The 24,626-nt window shown below is 42.3% G+C and overlaps 1 protein-coding gene across 3 annotated transcripts in view; it reads right to left on the bottom strand.

The window, feature by feature from the left end:
• Positions 1 to 21,615: 21,615 nt before the first annotated feature.
• MUSK (muscle associated receptor tyrosine kinase) overlaps positions 21,616 to 24,626 on the bottom strand; it is a 55,062-nt gene continuing 52,051 nt past the window's right edge. For all 3 annotated transcript variants that reach the window (XM_058044178.1, XM_058044176.1, XM_058044177.1), the window contains 2 exons: positions 24,107 to 24,255; positions 21,616 to 22,292 (listed from right to left, as the gene is read on the bottom strand). In XM_058044178.1, coding sequence (XP_057900161.1) covers positions 21,616 to 22,292; positions 24,107 to 24,255 — 826 coding nt within the window. The remainder of the gene's footprint in view (positions 22,293 to 24,106; positions 24,256 to 24,626) is intronic.

Here is a 24,626-nt window from a genome sequence, read left to right as displayed (position 1 = left end):
ATTGCTAAGCCCATTAAAATGCTTTCAAAAAAATAGACAGTTACTCCTCCAAGGACTGATTCAATTGTAAAACTGTCTGTTGGATCGGTGAAGATATGAATCAGGCAAGATATTTTCTGATGCTCTCTGGATTCCACAAGTTGAAATAATCTTGCTGGAGAAAACAAAGTCAGTTCTTTGGGGAGTAGTTAACATGATTTTGGAAAGATACAGGATAGATTTGCATTTCCTGGCCATTTTTCCCCTTTTTGCACAGTACTTTGTTCTCTTCTTTTGTATATGTTAGAATTTCTCTCTTTTGTATTGCATAAGCATTCCTTTTCTGTATCTGTATGCTATTAACAAAGATGCTGCAGCAGGAATAAAAATAGATGCATAAATGGTAATATCTTCCCATTTATTAGACCCATTGATCTGTGACCACCAGCTATACTGATTTTAGTGGGAGTGAAGGAACAGTTAACTGTGACTTGGCCAAGGAGTCCCAGCTTGTCCCCGTTGCAGGTGTGGGGTCATTCCTGTAGTCACAGGGAGAAGATGAGTGGCTGCGTGCACACAGAGACTGTTCAAGTCATAGGGAAAGTCTGAGGATTACTTCATACAACTCATTCAAGACTATTCCCAGCCCAGTTCCTATCAGCAGTCTGGTTAATGAATCAAAATTCTTTGAGCTGGCAACTATTTTCCATGTAACTGTCCTGGGATAATTTTTTTGGCTAGTCACAGAGGCCTGTTAGTAAGAAATAAATTTTCTCAACAAAGAACTGGTCTGGGAATTTTATCATGTTGCAGTGGTACAAACATATGCAAAGATGAAAAATTATTCCCAAAGCAACTCTAAAGAAGAGAAAAAATAAAATGACCTCATACCAAATCTCTCCTCATAGTCTCATGCCTTGAAATTAAAACTATAGGAAATCATTAGCAGGTTTGGTAATAACTCCCATTGCTTTTAATGAAAAACTGCTACAGAACTGCAACAACAATTCCTGTTAATCAGCACAGCCCCATCAAAGTCACTCTTCAGCTTCTGAAACCTAAAGTTTTATCCTGGAAAAGATTACAGGAAAGGCAAGTCATCCTAGTAGCACAGATCTATTCTACAGGATTCTAAATATCCACCCACTAGACACGAAGGGCATCATGCACTGCAGAGCCACTTCAGTTCTAACTTGGATGGAAAAGATTTATAATAGGTTAATGTAAGATTTCAAATGTTTCATGTTTAATGTGTGTCATGAAGGATTTCCAGTAACTCTGAAATAAGTAAATGCTACAGGAAAGTCACTGCCCTTTCAACTCCTTAAAAACTGATTACCAGTCACTAAGGCAATCCAATAAGCATCTATTTATAAACTTTTTAAAGCCATTTTAATAAGAGCCTTCATGAAAGCTATGACCTATGTTTAATTTCTAATCCTTCTTCATCTACAAAAGTCCCTGTTTTGCAATAAATAATCAATGCCTCTACCTCACTGGAGGTCATGACCTGATTTGCTGATTTCAAAGGAGATGTTCTGCAAGTAAAGTAAACTTACACTGATTAAAAAAGGCAGAATAGATCTCACACCCCCTGTTATTCTAAAAGTGGATTATTTTTTTTCATAAAGAAGAAGAAAAATGTCTGCAGATTCATGGAGAGATAGCAAGTATGAGATGTTTTCAGACAGTTGCAATGCAGAAGTCAGAGCCAGGATGGGTGAGGCCCTGTGCCTGCCAGGCACATAGGAGCAGCAGATAATACACTCCGCCAGATGACAAAACCACCTGCCCTGGCCCTGGCAAACTGCATCTGTACTCTGACTAACTTGTTAAACTTTCCCTGCCTTGTCCTTACTGTTCTGCAGTAAAGCAAAAACCATCTGTTTGCTTTAACAGAAGGAAAGAGCATAAAAGGAGGCAACAAGGTGGTTTTAATAGCTTGGCTCACAAAGCTAGGAAAAACTTCATCACACAATTAGAAAGTCAGATCTTCTGCACACCAGTTCAGATTATTAGAAAACGTTCTGTAGTAAACTCATTAAGAGGTATTTAGGGTGAATTGGTTTCCACTTTTTTCTCTGTACAGCTGGGTGGAGTTTTTAAGGACTAAACATCTTGAATTAGCACAGCAGAGTACTAAGGACACAGATGGAAAGGGAGGACCTTCAGGGACTCACTTTGGAGAGGGAGAGGTTAATAGCAAAAGCTGGTCGCAAGGGCTGAAATTTGGAAGATGTGTGCTTGGTGCTCTTAGAAGAGCATGAAAGGGAAGTTTTTTTCCTCCAACTTGCCTTGTGTTCAGCTATAGGGTAAAGAGAGGAGCGCCTGTTTTACTATATTTTTTCTCAGATAAAATTTCCCCTGAGAAAGGAATTGGGTTTTCTTCCCTTCCTGTTTCCTTCTCCTTTCTTTACAGTTCTCTTATGAAAGTCCAGGAGCGCTATGTGGGTGCATGGCTGTGGAAAGGCCCTGCGCAGCATGGTTTTTCTCTAGTTTTGCATGCTTTTCTGCTTTCTTTTCAGCTGAATCCCCTCTCTGCTCACAGACCCCTCCACTGTGTGTCACTCATGATCCATAGCTGAGCCATCTGTACATAGAGACCTTGAAAAATGAGCCCCTGGCATGTTGGCTCCACATTGTTCCTGGCACCTCCCACAGCCCCAGCTGGTCACATACCACCCTATAGTCTTCATGGGCTTTTAATGGATCAGTACCTGGAAGTCATGGGGATACATGATACCATGTTGGATTTTGCTATTTTGGTTGCATTTTGGTTTTTTTTTGGAATTTGTAAAAAAAATTTGGTAAATTTTTCTTAGTGTAGTATTTCAGAGCTTGGAGAACTCAGAAATAGAAGTGCCTTCTCCCCTCTCTCCTTTCACTATAGATGCTGTTCCATTCACATCAGCAGGAAAATGAGGCAGATTAGCGTGATTTACGTCTTGAGAAAGCTGGTATTTTGCCAACAATCCACTTTCTAAGTCTTTTGGGTGGAGATCCAGCTTGCACCATGATTAAATGCCATGTGCTAGCATGTTTCCTCTTGCAGTCAGAAACTGAACACCAGCAAAAGCAAAAGGAGGAAGCCTGAAGAAGAGTATAAAAATATTTTTTATAAAAAAAGACCAAAAAGCAGGAAGCAGCAGGGTGCCCAGGATAAATGATCCAGCCCTTGCATGTGATCTGCTTGTAATAAAATAATAAAAATCTTGAGCCATTTGCCATGTTTACAGTCCCCAGTGGAACAGGACAGCCCTGCTATTTGCTCTTTCAGAGTCTTTTTGTTCCATGTATTTTCAATATGTTCCCTGCCTGTACTTTTATCTCTGAATTTCACTTTTCTCCTCTTATTTCATTTTTGCATTGTGCAGGAGAAGCACAGTGCAAAGCAAAGGGAGTAGAAGAGTGGCTGTGGCTCATTCCCATGCTGACTTGGTGCAATGCAAACAGGTGGCAATAAAGCTGCTGGCTTTCATGAAGGAAGATGTGTACCTTTTTTTTTTTTCCTTTGAAAACTTATAGTGAGTACCTGTGTGAAGTTTGCCAGTTCTGAATTTTCTCAAGGTGTTTAATACATTAATTTGATTCTTTTGCAACAAAGTCTTCAAAACCTGTCCCTGGTTGGCTTATTTTTTAAGTCAGACTATCTGAATAAACATGTCTGTGGGTTTTGTCACTGTAAGATAGCAGGAATCCACTTGTTAGTTGGACCACTGAATTATTTTGGCCTTAGGCAAAAGGCAGAGAAGGGAAAAAAGAAGATATTAATTTGATATGTGCACACAGACTTTCAGCCATTTTTCATTTTCACACTGTCCTGTTATTTTTCACTTCTCATTTCTCTTGGCTCTCCTGCTATGAAGTTACCTGTTTGCCCTTGACAAACATTGGACACTTTCTTTCTAATTGGCATCAGGTTTGGGCCCAAAGACCTTAAAGTCAGGCCTTCACTAGTCCCTTTTGCTGAAATAAGGACCCTTCTGACACTGCACCCACATTTTCAGCATCTCTAGATCTTAATTACACTCAGGATAAAAAATAGTCAGTTTCTTTTCTATCATATTTTTTCTAATTGATGGAATGAAATAAACTGAAACAGTAGATCTCTGTGAAATTCCTAGCTTGCATGAAGCCAAAAATGACACATACCAGAGATCAAGCACACTCATTTCTGTATCATTCTGGAATGAACAAAGTTTCAGCCCTTCAGTGTTTTCTGCAGTAGCTCTAAGAATTTCTTTCATACTTTCTGCTTTTTACTTTTGCTTAATTTTAACACAATCATGCCTATATAAATCCAGCAATTCAAGTCGCCTTTGAGCATGTGACCTTTTTACCTCTTTTAAAATCGTGTATAATATTAAAATTTGACATTGACTTAATATCATTTCTGATTCACTTAATCACCTGATAAGAAAATAAATGCATGCATAAGTGGTTTTTTTCTGTTCTGTCACAAAGTAGCTATGTCACCTCTTTTTTTTTTTGGATCTTTGGCAGCCTCCTTCTTCAGCCTTTTGTAATTTCATATGGATGGCTGTTTTGACATATTTCTTCATGTGTAATGAATTATTGTGTAACAGTATACTCAAACCATGAGATCAACTGAAGGAATATATGGAGGCATTAAAAATCTGTGGTGTGAAGTGCAGCATTAAAACCATACAGTGTACAGCTACGTCTCTGGTTACGTCAGAGGTGTGATGGGGAGCACAATGTCTGAGAAACTAAGACAATGCTTTTTACATATTGTTTGAAAACCCATGAATGAATGCATTGCTTTGGTATCAAAGCCTAGCAATAACCCTAAAATCAAACATCCAAAAGTTGTGGCAATGCATTAGAAGCTATTTATCATTTAAAACAATGCTGCCTTTAGGGCACTTTTGCTTGTCTCTCCTCTTCTCTAGAATTTTTCCAGCATATTACTATCAGCTACAGAAAAGTTCAGAGCATATGTCCAGACTCAGAATTAAAACCAGCATTTGCAGAATTTGTTATCTGAAATTGAATAAACAGGGATGCTTGCATTTGAAACTAGATGGGGAGGTTACTTTGTGTTATTCTTTCACCTGCTTTTTGCCCTACCCCAATTAATCTCTGATCACTCAGGTCCCCCATAGCCTGAAGAGAACTGAATGGCCAGGTTTCACAAGCTGCCTTAAAAGGTCCAGTCTCTGGTTTTGAACCATCTTTTTTGCACTTTCCTGCATCAATGGCACCTCTGTGGTAGCCTGCAGTGTCAGATAGAAGTCTCTCTGACACAACTCATACCTTTGCAGACTTGTTTTTGGACAGACTGTCTTTGCCCTCATATTGAGGGAATTTGCAATGGAGTAGCAGAGAGTTTTCCTGAAGTACTGGCTTGGGGCAGTCTCTACAGCTTGCAGAGAGGGCATTTACTACTTTTGGTTTTTTTAAGGTAATGCCAGAAAAGTTTTGAAGTTTGTATCTAGCAGCATTGCCAAAGTTTCCTCTCCTCCCTTTGGAGGCATGCCCGTAACTTGCAGTAGTGTGTGGTCCAGAGCACTGTGAGAGGTGAAGAGGTGTCTACTACTTTTGTAGAATCTTTTCTGACCTCTGGTCTCAGAGAATGCTTTCTTCAGGACTTTGACACTAAAGCACAAACAATACAGGAGTGGATAATCTGAAGGAAAGTCTTGTTTGGAATGGAGGTTGCTGACTTATTGCTGTCCCTTGGGATTTACTTTGGCTCAGCTCAAGTTCAATCCTCCAAAGTCCTGAACATCTCCTGCCAGGGACTGGGCCTTGTTTTGTTTTCAACTGACCACAGTGATTTATGGAACTCCTGGAAAATTCCCCCCAACAATATTGTTTAATTGTTTATTCATAAGTCTCCTTTGGCTTGGGAGCTGAGGAAGCTCCAGAGGTACAAGCATGAGCACCTCCACAACCAAAGCTCTGTAACAGCTTCCATGCTCTGTGGCGTGAAACACGGTATGTGCTCTCCTCTGGGAGATGCTCATTGCCCCATTGTTTGAGGCATGTAATGTCACAGAGGCTGTGACCCTTCTCTTGCGTGACAGCCACCACTTGGCCACAGATGGGACCTGCTGGGCAAGGACAGAAAGACCTTGTTCTTCTCACAGTGCTGACTGCAGGAGCTCCAGTGCTTTATGCCCTAGACAGGGACAGGCACCTTTTTCTGCCCTGAATAATGCAGGAAGATCACATCTTTAGGGGAGAGTTTCTCTCCCACCTGTAGCAGAATCTCAGCCAGAAATTTATGTGGCATCTTCACTGAATAAAAGGAGTTGGAAAGAACCTGACAAGGTACATGTGAATAAAAGGGTAGTCAGGGCATATGTATCCTCCTGAGTTTGTATCCTGCTGATAAAATGGGAGACTGTAAAAATTACATACACACACCTATAATGAAAACATTTCAGAAATCCAGCTCAGACCTTTGGAGATTATATTTCTGAAAAAATCCTACAATGTCTCTGCTGTTGTGATTCAATTTCAATTCAATTTATCTCATTGCTGTTTCCAGTAAATTGTTCTTATCTCAACCTGTAAACTTTACCTTTTGTGCCTCCTGTTCTCAATTCCAGCCACCTGTAGAGAGAGGGAGAAGGGGAGGGATAACAAGCCAGCAGCTCGAGGTTTTGAGAGTCTCAGTGAGAGTGTTTACTTGGCGAATACCATTGCTAAAGCATGACAGCCTTTCTGCTCCTGGGATGCACTCGGAGCACTGCCCCACAGTCTGCCAGGTGGAACAGGACCTAAGCCACGATCCCACTGGGCCAAAAGGAAAAAGCAGAAGAGAAGGAAGAAGCAGAAGAGAAATAAATGGGAATGGAGCAATATACTTTCTTTCTGCGCACTATACATGGGCTTCAGGCTTTTCCTTGTCTCACAAAACTGTGGACTTCTCACCAAACTAGAAGCTCCAAGCTTCATTCAGTCTCTGTTGCTGAGCTTTTTGCAGGCAATCTGGCCCATACTCCCAGACCATTTGTGTTCTGTTTGTGCCTCATGTGATTTGGATCAGGACAAAAATTATCATCTGTATCAGCCCCCTCATTTCCTCATTTGCTACAGTTTCACACCTATCCACTGTGGCTCATCTTTTCCTTTCTATCCCCTTGTGGTGAACTGTTGTTCAAAACATTGTGCTAAGCCTTCAGATCTTTTACCACGGTCAGTTTAAAAATCAATAAACTAGCCCAAAAAAACACCAACAGCTTCCTGTTTATCAACACTATACTACTACTAAAAAATCCCTGACCTCTTAAAAAAAAACTATTTAAATTTTTAGGAAGACGTTATATTTTCCAAGGGCCTGTCTTCCAAGAGTGTCGGTTGGTTCCTTCAGACAAGGATGGCTCCCGGTTTGCAGCAGCAAATTTCTGTTTCAGCAAATGCCAGCATAGCCTTCAGAGGTTTGATTTGGTGCCTGCAGATGTGGCCTGGCTGCAGGAGCTCCAAGGCAGATTAGGACCAAGCCCTCCTCCACAGGCAGAGGCATCTTGCTGGTAGGTCCCTGGACCTCGCTGCCAAGAGAAGGTTGAGAGCAGCATGTGTCCTTGCAGGAGACCCTGGACATCGCTGAGTCTTCTCATTAGGAAGCAGGACACTGAGTGAGACGGGACACTGGGGTGACATTTAGCTCTCTCCTGTTAGCACTGGCTTGAATGGGGCCAGGACTGTGTGAACTGGGACTGTGGGTTGTGATGAAGTTGGTGTATTAAGGCTTGGTTTCCAACAACATGTGAGATTATGGGGAGAAGATATATAGTCTCTCTAAAAAATAAAAAAAAAGTTATACTTACTTATGGATTAAAAAATACAGCCTCAAGGGACATGTTTTGAGCAGTACTGGATTTTGCAGCCATCCTGCAGTGCACGCTCTTACTTTGTTTGTGAGACAGGGAGAGGAGAACTGCTTTCCTTGTGGTCAAAAATTATTTTGCTGCGCAACTACCAGACTGGATTAGTCACGCATGCTGAAGCCCATCTCTCCTATTCTGATCAGAGCTGTCTTGCTAATAGTTCTGTAACTGACAGTCTTGTAAATATTTATGAGCTAATTCCCTGCCCTGAAATGCAACGGCTGTTGTTTCTAGGAGTCCATAGATGCTGTGTGTGGCCTGAGACTGCTTGAGTTGACAGGCATTGCCACAAGTTTGAGAGCACACACAAAGACACTCGAAATGTGCAGGCAAAGAGAACTGTGGTCCAGAAACAAAGCATGAAACAAAAGCTGTAAACCTTTTCCGTTCCCCTCCTGGAAGCAATATCAGCTAGCCAAGAGTCAGTTTGATCTCCTTCACAGTGCATGCAAGGAGAACTGAACTGAAGGAACTATTAAATGACCTTCAGCCAGCTCTTCCTCATGACTTTTGCTTTTCACGGAATGCTGATTTGGAAGGGACTCACAAGGATCATCAAGTCCAAGTCCTGGCCCAGCACCTGCACCCAAGACTCACACAATGTACCCAAGTGCATTGTCCAAATGCCACTGTGACCACATCCCTGGGGAGCCTGTTCCAGTGCCGAACCACCCTCTGGGGAGAGAATTTTTTTTTAATATCCAACCTAAACCCTCACAGATGTTCCCTCAGGTCCTGTCACTGTCACCACAGAGAAGAGATCAGTGCCTGCCCCTCTTCCCCCAACAAAGGGAGTTGTAACTGCAGTGAGGTCCCTCCTCAGTCTCCTCCAGGCTGAGCAGACCAAGTGACCTCAGCTGCTTCTCACACAGCTTCACCTCCAGACCCTTCATCACCTTTGTTGCCATACTTTGGACACTCTCTAACAGCTTTAAATGTGTTTTTTTATATTGTGGCACCCAGACCTGCCCCCAGCACTGGAGGTGAGGCTGCCCCAGAGCAGAGCAGAGCAGAGCAGAGCAGAGCAGAGCAGGGCAATCCCCTCCCTTGCCTGGCTGTGATGCTGTGCCTGATGCACCCCAGCACATGGGGGCCCTCCTGACTGCCAGGGCACTGCTGGCTCATGTTCAACTTGCCATTGACCAGGACACCCAGGTCCCTTTCTGGAACACTCTCCAGCCTCTCATTTCCTGTCCTGTCTGTACATCCAGGGTTGCCCCATCACAGATGCAGAATGTGGCACTGTTCCCTGTTGAACTTCATACAGTTGGTGATTGCCCAGCCCTCTAATTTCTCAAGGTTTCTCTGCATGGCCTCCCTGCCTTGCAGGAAGTCAACAGATTCTCTGATTTCATTCTCGTCCCAAAAAAATATTCTCTGCTGTTGTCTCCATTGTGGCAGCATATTCTGTGGGTGTGATTTGAGTGTGCATCATATTTTGGCAGTCCAGCATCCCCTAAAAAATAGGCACATACCTTCTAACCTTCTACAAAGTATCTGAACACCACAAACCTGTTGTCACTTTCTCAGCCCTTTACTGTCTACACCTGTATAGCTTGCTTTTGTGTGACCCTCCTCCACACCACAGCACAAGCCACACAACTCAGGAGCAGTTATAGATAGCTCTTCTTGGTTGGTTTTTTTTTTGGTTTTTTTTTTTTTTTTTGGTTTTTTTTTTTTTTGAGAGAGAAACTTACTTCTTGCTGAAATTTCTTAATTCTGTTTAGATAGAAAACTGCAGGTGATTTTTATTTGGGCTCTTTTTTCCCATCCATGAGTTTCTAACTTTCTGTGTTTCCATTTGATGAAGATGCAACCTGTAGCTTTTTAGGCAGCCAAGAACTACTCACTACTCATGTCTCAGCCTCTACAAACCTCAAAGCCACTGAGTGCAATGCTTATCCTTATCTTGTCCTCCATTTGCTCTTTTATTGAAAGGGAGGAGAGTAAAGCAGCCTGACTTGAAGAGTCATGTGAGTTACTGCCCTGTTTTCTCAGGATCAGAAAGGAAGACGGAGGGAAGGTCTCCATTCACAGTCAGGACTGTGTGAATTTTGGGCAATCACTGTGAGGGCTGATCCCTCCAGCTCTTCTTGTTCTTCTGCACAACTAACACTGAAACCGAGACAGCACAAAGGTCCAGGACTACTGTTAGTGATGATGAAGCCTGTGTGATCCAAACCATTTCCAACTCTGCAGCAGTACTAATTTTTTCCATTAATGCTTTGTGCCCCAGAACAGCTGCAGAAGTTTGTCACTGCTTTGTCAAAGAAAGTCAGGGAACAGCCATTAAAGTGTTATATGTTAGAATGAAAGAAAGGAATTAATATCTCCACCCTCTGCCTCAGTTTCCCAAATACTGCTTTAGCAGTTTCAGTTTAACTGATTTATAAAGTATCTTTCTTGAAGAAGTTATCTTCTGTGCTGGAAAAAGGAGTCTATGAAAGGGCTTTCCAAGGGCCTGGGTTTTCTTGAAACATAAATCCTCAAATAAAGATTTAGGTACATCTGTCTTCTTGAACCTCCAGGAATGCCAATATCAGGGGAAAACAGCCATTGCAGCACTCCTTATTGCTTTTGGAATGTTCAGATTTGTGTTTACTTAACTGCAAGTTGGCCATGAACTGTAGCTCCTAAGTGAGGTCAATGGGAATTGTTCAACTGTCTTCAATGAGAGCTGGATCAGACCCTATTATGCCAAACGTAACAGTTGTAATGATACATACCATATTTTTGTCTGTACTTTACCCAAAGCAGGGTGAAGAACATGGCTGAGCCTGTTTCAGAGAACTATCCTGTTTGGCAATAAGTTTTTTGTTCCTAGTCAGATGTTTACAGGCAAGTCTCTGTCAAATACTGAACTTCTGTCCTCAGAAAGGGATAAACTGCACACACCCTTAGGGCAAGGTTGCTTAAGTATTCTCACCTATTGACTTCACAGCAGCTCTCAGTAGCTCATAAAAAAAATACACAACAGGGATTAATTACTATCTTGGTCTCAGTCCATTCACAATAGGAGCAGAGAACCTCTCCTTGCTCACCAACAGGCAGACTATCTCATTTTGTATGAGCCTCAAATAATGAGCTGGATGTGGTGGGTCTCACAAAACTTTCATTATGCTGCTGTTGATGTACATTTGATGCCTTTGTTTGGACAGAATTAGGAAAATTATTTCTGGACAAAAGCATGTTTCAGTGAACACTGCTGAGCAACTCACCATGACTCTAAGACCACCCATTTGTTTGTTCAGCAATGTAGGTAAAATCAAGAGTAAAGTAAGAGGGACTCGATGACCTTAGAGGTCTTTTCCAACCTCGATGATTCTGTGGTCTCAATGGCCACAGCACCTGTTGTCTCTGGGTCTCCCATGGGGCTGGCACCATACCTCTGGCTGCCCTTGGACCGGCCTTCAGTTAGGTCCTGGGGCTGATGGTTTGCCTGATTGGAGCCACAAGTTACAGCATTCCCCTTCCCACCATGCAGGTTTAGGTAACAGCTTTGGAATCTAGCCAGGTGTTTTATATCTCCTTGTTTTTCCCTCTTGCTCTCGCTCTGCTGCATTGATCAAGACTGTGTTGCAAGCGTTAGGAGGCAGGGGACTTCCAGTGCCCGCCTGTCATTTTGACTTGGGAGACTCACAGCATGAAGTTGTACTGCTGTAGGTGGCAATCTTCCACATTTTGGCCTTATTGAAACATGCATTTAATTTTAAAAAAAAGATAAATCTTATAGGATGGGCAGGAAGGACACTGCCCCAGAGCTTGCTGTAACCTATTAATTCAGATAGGCAGGGACTACCAGAAGGCTCTTCTTTACGAAAGAACCTCTGAAGCAAGGGGAAAGAGAAAAGAGGGAGAGAGGAAATTTTCCTTGCCTGTCTGCCACCAAAATTGTACATCTGGAAGATGTGCCTAAGGCAGCATCAAGCTATTTGGAGTCTCGACTTACCAGAAATTTCTATATCTCAGGAATTTGCTAAACTGTTTGGATCCAATCATAAATTTGTCACCAGAAGATTTCTAATTGTGTGAGAAACTGCCAGAGGAGGTCAAGTACCGGTCATTCTTATACAATTCTAGCATGAATTTGCATCAACTCAAAAAACTGTGTTATGTCCATATTTACAGCAGCATAGGTGTTGATATAAATCTTTGTCTGGCATAACTGTTGATATTGCAAAAACTTTGCTGTCAACAGCAAGGCTGGCATTTTCAAGCATGTTCTGAGCAAGCCAATTTCTCCTCATAGGAAGTTCAAGGGCCAGCAAGTTGCACTAACAATGCAGGGGAGAGTGAAGGATGAGTCTCATACTTCTGCCCCACTTTTCCTGCCCCAGGAAGTGGAGCAGATCAGGAAATTATCCCTACTGTATCCGACCATGTCTGTTACTTGGTAACAGCATCAACACGCTGCTGCTTGGCTAGGACAAATTGTGTTCCTCAGAAGGACAGAAAAGCCATCCCAAAAGTAGTCACACCCATCCTGGGTTGCCTTGTGGATGTTGTCCTGCAGTATCACAGTGTCTCTGCAACACAAATTCCCACCACGGTGTGTCCCACAAGTCTTTCTCCTTCCTACCAGCCAGCCAAGCATTGAGATTTAAACAAACAACAAGAAGTTTCTGAAAATGCAGAGAGGTCCATGCCAGCCCTGGGTTCACATCCTTGCTGGGGCAGCAAGCACGGGGATTGTCAGGTTTTTTGGCTGTGGGTGGAGCTGCCTGCTGATTCAGGGAGCCATCTGCAGATGAATCACGGGTTTCTTTGTAAAAAGACTGCCCCAGGAGACACAAGGCAGCCAGCTGCTTAGGTCAATGGTTTCAGGGTTTGGAAGTGAAAGAACTGCATTTGGCTGCAATCATTTAAAGCTGAGGACTGAGGGCTGCCAGTGACTAGATGGAAAAAGTACTTGCTAAGAAGTACTGCTGCTGATAGTGTGGTGGCATTTTACAAGTTATGGCACAGGGGCACAGATGGACTTCAGAATCCAGTGGAGTGTGCATCCACCTGTCAGCACACATTTCCCTATGGCTTGCTCGGAGACAAGGTCTCCAAACACAGGTTTTTGTGATTTTAACTTGGAAAAAGTCTGTGTGCAATCCCATCTGCCACAGTGGGATCACAGGGTTAGAGTTGCCCGCTGAAGTGTAGGTATTGTGTGCAGCTGTAGGGGCATCAGTCCCTAGAAACTCCCTCTGCAGATGGGCTTGGCTTCTTACTCTGTATCATGTAGTCTATTTTTCCTTATGCCTTTCAGTTATTTCCCTTCAATGTTTAATACTGTTGCATCTCTGTCAGCTAGAAACCTGGCCAAAAGCCATTGACACAGTCAGTGGGTAGCAATACTTTGGGTTGCACCAGGAGTTTTTTCTGATTCTTGTAGCCCAGTTGGGTGCACACAGGGCAATTGCTCATTGAAGGATGCTCGGGTTTTGGTTCAGAAGGTGTTATAAGCATTGGCCAAGAGAAACAAAAATGCAATGCAGGAAAATAGAAAGTTAACATTTTTTCAACTAGTTATATGCCAATGCCAACACCGGACCAACCAATAATCCTTTGGGTAAGGAGAAACGTGTGATCTGAGTCCAGATTTTACAACCCAGGCCCTTCTGCAAAGGAATCTTAGAACAGGAGCAGTAAACCAGGTATCAGAAGGACACATATTTAGTATCATGACTCCAGCTGTTGCCAGCAGATGGTTTAAGAAAAGCACCAGTTCAGATCGTACTAACATCCATAAAGTAGGTTTTTTGCTCTTTGTTTCTCCAAAATGCTCTAGAAAACAGCACTGTAAAACATTGAAAACATCAAACATAATGCAAATTAACAGGCCTCTCCCATATAATTTTTTGTAATCTATTTTGTTCTCTTTTCCCTTATATGTGTTCATACTTTGGCATCTGTAGCCTCATGTGCATATTACTGGGCCCTGTGTATGATTTTTTGCCTCCTTGTTTCAAAGTTCATTGGAAGCCCCTTCATATCAGCGTTGGCTGAAGCAGTGAATAATTATCAGCCCCACTAATCTGTGAGTGGAGTTAGAATTGACAGTGAAGGCAAAGAGGATCTCAGAGTTCCAAAAGGATGAACTGTGCATATTTTTTATTGTAGACAGAGATACATTTATTTCATGTGTAAGAATTTAATTTAACATTTTGTCTCAAGTTATTTTTAAAAACTTCTTGCTAACAGATAATCCTTTGTATGGATTGGCATAAAAGGGCAAATGTGTAGTAGTAGCAGCTACTTGACTGCATGGTAGCTGTCCAAGAAAAATATTTGTGCAAGTCTTGCTGAGTCAGGGTATGTTTCCAAATAGGCAGAGTGTCCCTCTCATTGACAGGATTTATCTCACACAAGCTAAATCAAATACTCTTCTGTCCTGTAGGCTCAGGACAATAGTGCATATTGTTAGCAAAAGAGACAGCAATCCTGTTCAACACAGTGTATAAGTATCCTAGCATTGTGTCCATATGAGGCGTGATACACAGTAAAATAGATACACCAATAGGTACAACAATATCAAGTTGTTTTGTCCATTCCCCTGCCAGTCCTCAGCTGTTGGAGTGCAACCTGCTACTGACACCGAGCTATAAATCAGAGCAGTTTCTCTTGAAATGTAGCTGCTCAGCAGCCTAGCGGCATGCAGATACTCCTGGCAAACTTCAGCAGGGCCACTCATGACACCCAAACCTGGTGGCTTTTCATTGCTGGAAGTTTTGATCTGAACATTTTGTACAGTCCTCTCCAGGAGCTCTTTCCAAACAAAATGCAGCCTCCCAGCCCCAAAAAGACCTGCACCTATATTGCAGGCCAGGTACCTGCCTGAGGTAGGGATGGTGCTGCTCTGTGCAGGGGCCACACAGCCACAGCTCCACCACTGTAAGAGGTGTGGAAACATTCTCGTTTACTCCCTGCTTCACAAAAGGCACCTGTCTGGACCCTGTGATCAGATGAAAGTGGTGCATTGCTGGGAGGAAAGGAAAGAGAACAGGGCTGTCCTGCTGCTTGCCTTGTGAAGGGCATGAGGTGTGGAGAGTTCAGGGTCTTGGAGCATGAGCATCAGGAGATCTCATTGTGTTCCAGAGCAGAAGAAAAAATAACAAAAGCACTGCAAATAAATCTCAGCCAAATCTGAGTTAATCTGGCATGGGACTAACTGTGCCTGGTATTGTATCCCTCAGGAAAATGGTGTGCTCCTCAGCTGAGGAATGCCCTGCTCCTTGCTGCACTTCCCATGTAGTGGTCTCACATCATCCCATCTGCAGCCTGACATGGGAAGTTCCCCTTCTTCACAATAGCCAAAGCCCTCCTGTTCTTCAGTGTCACTGCTTTGAAGTTAGCACTGCTTTAAATAAGAAGTCAAATTTAGCACAGCAAGATCTCAACATCCAGTGGGTGAATAACCCCCATTCATTCATCTGACACTCCTCATTTCTGCACAGATCCCCTCTTCCATTAAGTTTTTTGTTTACATAAAAGTTAGCTAGCTTATATAAACTCCCAAAGTGTAACATCTCTTTTATATAAAAGCCATGGGGGAGGGCAGATAAACATACAAGTGCTCCAACGTGTTCACTCATGCCCAGTAGAAATGTATGGTGTGGTTATCTCACAGTCAAAGTAAGCACACTGGCCTATTACTGGCAAAAGATTTAAAGCATCCCAGCAGACAGAAGAAAAATATTTCTTCAATAAATATATTAAATTAATTAATTGATTACTTTTTGGTCCAAATTTATCATAAAATCTTCTGTCTATCAGTTGCTGATGAAACTCTTATTTATTTAATACTAAATTTGTGGGATATTATATGATGCTGTTTTAGCATATGAATATGTCAGTGGTGTAAAGTATGATCTTTGCTAAGGGCTACCACTCCAGCACTGAAGAAAATTGCTAGTTCTGGTTTTAAGGGCAGCTTCAAACTCCTCATATGTTCCTCTTTCTACAGTTACAACTGGCCACTGTACCACTAAGTATGGACAAGGGCTCCAGGGAATGCTCTTGGCTGTGCATAGCAGCACTGTATAAAAAGGTGAGTTTCTAAAGATTTGTCATTGAATTAGTACAAAATTTTTCTCCCAAGGTTGAGAAACTTGTAAAACACCCATGACACTATTATGATAGGCTCTGTGGTTTTGGTGGAATAGGTAAATCAACAGGGTTGGTTTCTTTCTTTTTTCCATCCTGTTAATAATAAAATTATCCTAGTCCTACATTTGAACACCACTGAAATCCTCTGGATTATTTATGAAATATGAAAAGTTGTTTCATGTTACTTCACAGTTCCACACCAGCAGCAGAGGGGCAGTAACTCCCACATCACTGCAATGACAGAAACTTAGCAAAGGCCTCTTAGGACTTTCCTTTGAGGAAGTGAAATGTCATTACATTTAGCTGAAGATGCAAAGTTTTTTAATTAATGGAAAGACACAACAAGGAATTTGCATAGAGGATTGAGTGAAACCTTGTTTGCCCTCCCCAGAAAGCAAGCTTCCTCACCCTCTTCCATAAACACCTACACAAAGACAAGGATATGCATTTACAAAATCACATATGAAAGTCAAGAAAAACTAAATTATCTACTACATGCTTCTGCTTTTCCCAGCCACACATTCCTCTCATTGTTTCATGCAGAGTGGCTGAATTACAAAAATACTCAGGGTGACTCAAGGCACTGGGGACATCTCATTGTGCTGTCTGGTTCAGGTGAAGGGGGTTGGCAGGAGGGAAGCCTGGCAGAGATTGTACTGCTGAAGACAACAGGTTCTGTCATAGGGTCTACTTTTTAGCCAGGCTAGAAGAATGTTTCTCTACAGATTTAAAAGTCTATGCATTTGGTGGTGGGAAATGAGTGCACCACTTCTTCTTGTGCCTTGAAAAACTTGGCACATCAGCCCTTTAATGTGGTTCAACCTGACTGAGAGGATGAAAAAATAATTCCTTTCCTAATTCATTAGTGACTTTCTCAGCAAGGCAATATTACAATAAAATACTGTTTTCCCTAAGGTTTCTAGCAAGAAGATTTGCAGAAAACTCTTTAGATTGTATTGGCAGAGTGGCAGGGGGAAGAGAGAGAAATAAAGAATGTACTTCCAGTTTGCCTGATTAATTGTAGTCAGAAAGTTTTGTTTGATTTCCCATTCCTGATTGTTAAAGATTTGCAATTAATTTTAAATAGTTAAAATTCCCATACTTTTGCTGAGTGAGTTCATCTTCAAGGATCATATGCAGAAAAAACAAATTTTAGCCTTTTAGATAAACCCATCAGCATGAAATTTTGCTCAGCTGTGTTCTACAAACGGCAAACTCAATTCCCTTTTGATTTTCTATCACATTTTAATTCCACACATCTAGGTGTGTGACCAGAATCCAGGCACAAATACCAGCAGGTATTTGGAGGGAGACAGATGTCATTGCCATCTCTATGAGGCATCTTACACTTTGGGATGGTCATAAAGGGACTCCAATCTACATTGCTGTAAAAACATTCTCTTTTCCCTTGTCCAGCCCTTAGTGTGTTCTCATAATGTAAAGTTTCTTAATGTATTCCTACAGCACCCATCAAATTTAACCCACCAAAACCACATGCCTTTAAGCACACATAATAAGGTAACTTATTACTGCAACTGCCTGCAGTATAACAACTGTGATTTTAAAGCTGTAACAAAGATATTTTAGTAAAATGAAACACCATCCATTTTCAAAAAAAAAAGAAAAAAAAAAAACAAAAGCAAAAATCTCCAACACCATGCTGGAGAAGGAAGAGAACAGAGAGAACAGAATTAGTATTATCCTTTTCAATGTCTCTTTATTTTATAAAATATTGCACGCAAGAGTTACACAGGTTGAGATAATGAGAAATGTACATCTCTGCTAGGGAAGTCTTTCAAAGCCATCTTTCATGAAGATATAACAAACAATCACAGAATAATAACTAGTATATTCCCCTGGGTATACATGGAGATGAGACAGTTACATTTAGCCCACACAGTGTTTGAGAGGATCTGAACTAAATTTGATCATGTTGTAAACAGTGCCCAATCATTTACGGAATTTAAGCTTATAAAAGGGCATTTTAAATGCAACTGTCAAATAAGGGCACAGGAACATAAAAGGATGTCTGTGTTGTTCAGTTGGTCAGGTTTCACAATATGTCACCAAGGATAAAGATGTATATGTGCTGCCGGCGCTCAAGGCAGCACACTTGCAAAGGGAATGGGTACATCAAATGTGCTGCAAATCCTTTTCTTGGGGGTCTCATCCAGTGCCCCAGATTGCTGGCTCCCTCTGCTCTCAGTGGGAATGGAAGCCAAAGCACCAAAAAGGTTCATCTTAAACTCATATGTTAGTATGGTCCCTGCACAAGGGTGACATGCAAATTCATGAAGCATTCCATATTTTTTGGGCCAGTGTGGACAGAACTAAATGTAGAAAAGTTTTCTACCTTGCAGCACACAAATGTTCTAAAATGAACACAAAAATGTTCACTTTTGATTCATCCTCTCTCTCCACATGAATTATAAATCCAAACTAGAAAAGCAAAATATTTTTGCTTCCAAGCAACTTTTTTGAGCAACAAACTTTTCTCGCTCTTCTACTTTATCATAATCCCTTTGTTTATGCCCATTCAAAAAAATTGTGTTACATGACAATTGCACAGAAAGTCTAGAAGAATCTGGCATAGCACACTGTGTAACATAGAATGAAGACAGCAGAATCTTAAACATAAGGAGGAGAAAAAAAAAATCTATGAAAGGAGGCGTGTCATGAAAGCAGTGAACCTCCAGCTCCTAGCAAGCTGAAAAGCACACAGCAGAAGGAAACAGTAAAATCCAGCTACGGCAGCCCTGCTACAATTTAATCCTCCAAGTACAACACCATCTAGGTGCTAAGTCCTCCTCCTGGATCAGTACACAATAGTGATTACCATCCCTGCAGAACATGCTGCTGAGAGCTTCTCTGAGCCTGTCTTCAAATGATCTTTTTCCTCCTGCAAGAAAGGAAGCTTTTCCCATCCTGATCTGCAGACACTGACTACCTGACCCCTCAGTACATGCTTATAATGCAAAGGCCAGAATGCTGGATGAGGAAAACCAAATTTTCCGCTATTATCCTAAATAGGGGGCCACTGAGACAAGCATTTGGGCTAGGAAATTAAAGGGCTACACTTCCAATTTTATGTGAGTCTTTCTTTCACAAAGAAAGTGAGTGAAAATTCCTAGAGTGTGACATTACAGGCAGCTAACAAGAAGAAAACTGATTTTAAAATAATTTTCCTGGGGGAATGAGAGAATGAAAAACTGAAGGCAGCACTGGGATCCTAGAAGGCAAAAAGGCAGAGTGTCCTCCAGACACTGTAACTGGGTGTGTTTGTTTACATTTAGCACATGGTGCAGACTTTGCACCTGTTACTGTGAGCTTTGCTTAGCGTAAGAATCATTCCAGCTTCAGAGGAGGTGCTGGGTACCTGGACCCTCACCACCACCCACACACAGCTTCTGACCCTGCCCTCTCTGTACAGGGTGACAAAATGCCTGATGCCTTGAGCACTGCCAGGATCTTGAATGTGCCCCCTCCCTTACAGAGATGAGGCAAGTCCCGGGCTGTGTATTTGGTGATGCTGATGCTGTATCAGCTCCATCCTTCCAGGCCTGCCTCCTCCCTTCTGCCTCCTCAAAACAGGGAAGATAGACAGGGAGCTGATACAACCCAACAAATTCAACAGTGCACACTGCGAGGTGGTCATAATGTGGTGACAGGAGCTATACAAGAAGCTCCGGTACATTTTTTTTTTATTGAAGTTGAGGGCATTGGGATTTTCAAGGGTATTTTTCTTTAGCATCCAAACCTCAGTAAATGTTGTGCAATAGCAGCATGATGGTAGGACTGCTAAATGAGTGAAACAGCACTGGCCATTTTGTGCTTACTGTGCAGACACTATTTTAGCATCTCAACATTTTGCAGCCCAGACCTCTTTTCTTGCCATTGTCCTTCGTAATTGCAAGCTCTTTGCTCCAATTAAAGGCGACACCAGAGGTCTGAAAACATTAAATCATGCTGTTGTGGCCACAGTCGGAACAAACGACATTATATGAGAAAAAACCAACAAAACCAACAAAATAAAAACCCAAACAAACTGGATAGCAGCAGAGGAAAGTATGATCTTTCCAGTTCTGTTCTTTATAATGATTCACAGACGTTTTCAAGCTTACCTTTCAGAAAACATAGATAGCTACACTCTGCTGCTGCTTTCTTGGTAGGCTAAACCAGTGTGTCCAAGTTACAGAAGCCTCACTAAAACACTCACTCATTTGCACTCCTGCTCTATAGTCATAATGCACATCCCTGCCTCAGGCTACATTTTGTGTCAGCATTGGGGCTCAGGGACAACTGCTCCTCACTCCACAAGGAGCTAAAAGGTTACACCCATCACCAGAGGAATAAAATTTACTCTGGCACTAAAGTATCCATCACAATTTGGAGAAACATTTGGCGTTTGGAGATGGGCTGCAGGCTATTACTGAGGCAGTCTCATCTTTGCCCTGCAGATGGACAGTTTGCAATTCTTCTTGCAAACTTTCTCTACCTTCTCCTAACTGACAGGTTGTCTCTGAAGGACACTGGTGGCAGACATCCACCTTTCTTACTTCTCTGTCTCTAAACTGCAGCACAAGGAAAGGTGGCCAGCAAATATTGTAATTAGACTTAGGAGAGTCTGTCAGGAAAGGAAACCAGAAACAGGAGGCAAAGATTGCAAAGGAAATGGAAACAAGCAATTAATACAACCTGCCATGCTTCTTCAAGAGGGGATTAATTTCTTTCTGCTTTTGGCATGGTGAGGACCAGGCAGTGGCAAATAAATACACCTTGGATGCCTACAAGGTGCAGCACCAGGCCTTAGGGATTAATTTCTCCCACAGCATCAAATGGCTTTGTTGCTTCAGGGGAAGGTAGGTAAGATGTGCTGCAATGCTTAAGGAAAGGTTTTAGATGAGACTTTAGCAAACATCAAGTGAACATAACTCTGGACTTCCCACACTGGAAAGTGGAAAGTGTCATGCTCGACAGGAGTTTGCCTGTCTCTGTAACAGAAGATGCAGGTGGCTGCCCAGTGGTCCAGCAGGCTCCTGTTTTGACTCTGTCAGTGTTATTGTAATGAGAGAGAGTGAAAGTTAAAAGGAAGATGCAAGTGGCCTATGGCTTCAGAAACATCCTTTTTTTGTAAAAAGGACTAAGTATGCAAACACAAAATAGTAAACAGTACATGAAAATAACATAATAAACGGTATCCCCAAAAGAAGATTGAACTCTGCAACCTTTTTTTTTTTTTTTTTAAATAATACTAGAAAATGTAAGAGAAAGAGGGAAAAAAGGTAAAAGCCAAGAGTGTAAATGCAGAAGAGCATGGTTGGATCTCTCAGGAAGGGAAGAAACAGTGCTTAGGAAGAAACATTAGTTTGCCTTTCCTAGGCAACTTTTTGCTCCTGGAAATGCTAAATATATGTATTGAGTTAGTATGACCAGCACTCTCACCAACCTGAGGAGTCCTGTCTTGGTGGCTGAAGGTCAGCCCTGTTGTTTGGGAGGTACAGTCCCACTCAAACAGGTGCATAAAGGGGTACAGTCTGTGTTTCTTGTTTGGCTGTGGAACAAGCTCTTTTCTCCTCCCTGAGTGAGACACTGTGTGAAGGCACCATCACTCAGGAGCTCTTGGGCTGGTCCAAGTCAGTCTAAATAGGTGGACACAGGAGACAGGAGGGAACTGTATCCCTCAGACAGACATGTTGGCCACGGCCCTCTCGTACATGCGCTCCAAGATGCGGTGGATGCTGGCAAAGCCTGGCCGGTCGGCAGGCAACTTGCTCCAGCAGAGGCGCATCAGGTTGTAGAGCTCCAGAGGACAATTGTCGGGGCAAGAAAGAACATTCCCATCCCTCACGTAGTAGATGACCTCTTCGTGAGCCATCCCATAGTAAGGCTGCATGCCGTAGGAGAATATCTCCCACAGCACCACCCCATAGGCCCACACATCAGACTCCGTGGTGTAGCGGTTGTAGAAAATGGACTCAGGGGGCATCCAGCGGATGGGGATGGCATCATTCTCGTTTGCTTTGTAATAGTCAGCAGAATACATGTTCCTTGAGAGACCGAAATCTGCAATTTTCACCACCATGTTCTCCCCCACCAGGCAGTTTCTGGTGGCCAAATCCCGGTGGACGAACTTGCGCTCGGAGAGGTAGGCCATGCCGGCAGCAACCTGCTTGGCAATGCAGAGCTGGCTGGTGCAGCAGAGCGCCAGGGGGTTCGGCAGGCGCAGCCGCGTGTCCAGGCTGCCCTGCGCCAGGCTGCACAGGTTGCGGGGCGAGCGGTCACGCAGGTACTCGTTCAGGTCCCCGTAGGCCATGTACTCGAACAGCAGGCACATCGGCTTCCCAACCGCACACACGCCTGCCAGGGGACACGCCACACGCGTCATTTGAGCAGCAAAGAGAGTTTTGCTGTGCAAAAGCCGCAAAGCACAAAAGGGAGGCTTTCTACAATGCAGAGAGAGAGCCATGCAAATACCACCCACTTCGCATGCATCCATCATGCGTGCTTGCCTCTTTTCAAGCTCCTGCTTCAGGGATCTGATGATGAGCTCCACGGGTGATGCTTACAAATCATGCACGTGCCTGCATGCAAAATTTTTCTCAACATCCCGGGTAACACACAGAGTTTTGGAGCTAAGTTTAATGAAGAACTTAGGCAATCCTGCTTAAGTTGGTATTAACTAAAGTATTGTATTGCCCCTTCCCAGGTGCAACTGCAAGGACTTTCAGGAAGTAACCTTTAAAGTTTTGATCAAGTTACTTTTTAATTCTTATATTTCTTATGATTGTTGTGTTGTTAAACAATAATATTGTTGTAGGGGTGACACATATGCAGGAAGACTTCAAAAGTATTCACAAGGGGCATGTTCAAGGGTTCAGTGGAACTCTTGAATTACAAGGAAACTCTTGTCGTTATGGATTTTTATTTTTTTAACAACTCATGCAAAAAAAGTTGGTTGAGGAATTACTTTTGGCATGACAGATATTCAAAAATGAAAGAAAGACAAATCAAAAGCAGACAACAGAAAGGAGATATTTGCCATGTCTGTTAGATGTAGAATGCAGTCCTACATGCTTGGCACTTTATCAGCTTTATTGGTGTGCCAGCATTAACCACACTTCCATGAGCCTTACTGATCATACAGTGATACAGTAATATTTGTGCACCTATCATTAAAATGCTAACCAGCAAAAGCCAACATTTAAAATGTATGTGTTTTGCTTTCTTAGTATCATCATTTAGCAATTGATGATACAAGTTATTGTGAAATCTGAAATTCTGATTGATGACCTAATATTTGAATCTTTGAGGAAAAACAAATGGCTGCTCCCATTCTGACGACATCAGGATCTGACAAGTGTATGTGAGAGATTTATCATTTAAGCTGTTTTCAACAATGTGGCTATTTCTCCACAGCCCCCTGGTACTAGTTTGTGCCTGTACCTTTGTCCTTTTCTTGCCTAAATTGTGTTAACAATAAAGACAAAGTTTAGTCCAGTTTAGTGCTCTTTCTGCCTTTCATTTCTGTAGCCAAAGTGTCTGTATCAACCCAGCTTCGCCAAAAATGTGGTTTATCCATTTCAAAATGTTCTGGAGCTTCCTACTGAAATAAGTTAAGATCTCAAATGTCCCTGTTCATGAGAATCAGATCTGCATATAACAAATTAGAGCAGTATTGCCAGATAAAAGTGGCCAGCAGCATCTACTTCAGAGAAAAAAATTACAATCTTCTAAAAGAATATTTTTTGTCAGCAGCTTTCTTCTCAGAAAGTATCTTATTAGTCAAGCTTCAGCATCAAGACTTTCTAAAAAAATCCAACAAAGAAGGATGTCCTTTCAGATGAGAATGGAAGGAAAGGAAGAGGCTGTTTTTGTGGCTGGCTTTTTGTTAATTTAATTTTGTTTTTTAATGCTATTAAGTGTTCGGACATCACAATAGTAAGTGGGACACATAAAACTAACAAGACTTGTACTATTTCTTTTCAGTACCCACAAAATAAATCACAGTTCCAGGAAGTTCATGTCTTCCCTGTAAGACATCTGGGTCAAGGTTATTAGACTGGAAGCAGAGTCAGGCAGCAAGATGGCCAGCAGTTTACCCAGTGCAGTATGAGGAGGTTTTGATGTGATGCACCCTCTTGTTAAGGCAACAGGATGCCTCACTGAGATACCTAAAAGCTTGACGATGTTCGGATTGTCAAACTCTGCCATGAGAGCTGCTTCCCTCTGAAAGTCAGCCTGCATGTCTGCAGATGCTTCCTCCTTCAGCATTTTCACTGCTACCATGGTGAAAGGTTCATAAGGCAGCAGCCCTGGGGCCCTGCAAGGAGAGGTAAGAGAGGAAACCATCAGTGATGAATACATGCACACTAAATATAGGTTCTGTTTCTGATGCAAAAGGAGAGGCTGACCAAAGGAGAAAAAAAAAAAAAAAAAAAAAGGGAGAAGGTCCCAGAACCAAGAGAAGGAGCCTTAAAGCCCAGTTTCATCTCTTGGGACTGCAATATGCATTGCATATTATAGAGGCATTTAATTTGGTTCAGGTAGGACTAAATTCAATATAGCTTTTTTTGATCACTGGTCTTGCTGCTTACAGACTCATTACTGTGTCTGCTAAAGACATAAATAAGTAACAGGTTGGTAAGAAACAACTGCTCTCTAGGCTGGAGATCACATCATAAACTTAATGGA

Source organism: Melospiza georgiana, chromosome Z (genome assembly GCF_028018845.1).
Source record: "Melospiza georgiana isolate bMelGeo1 chromosome Z, bMelGeo1.pri, whole genome shotgun sequence".
Classification (NCBI taxonomy): domain Eukaryota; kingdom Metazoa; phylum Chordata; class Aves; order Passeriformes; family Passerellidae; genus Melospiza; species Melospiza georgiana.
The sequence above is the reverse complement of the archived record's forward strand: the minus strand, read 5'-3'. Positions and strand labels throughout refer to the sequence as shown.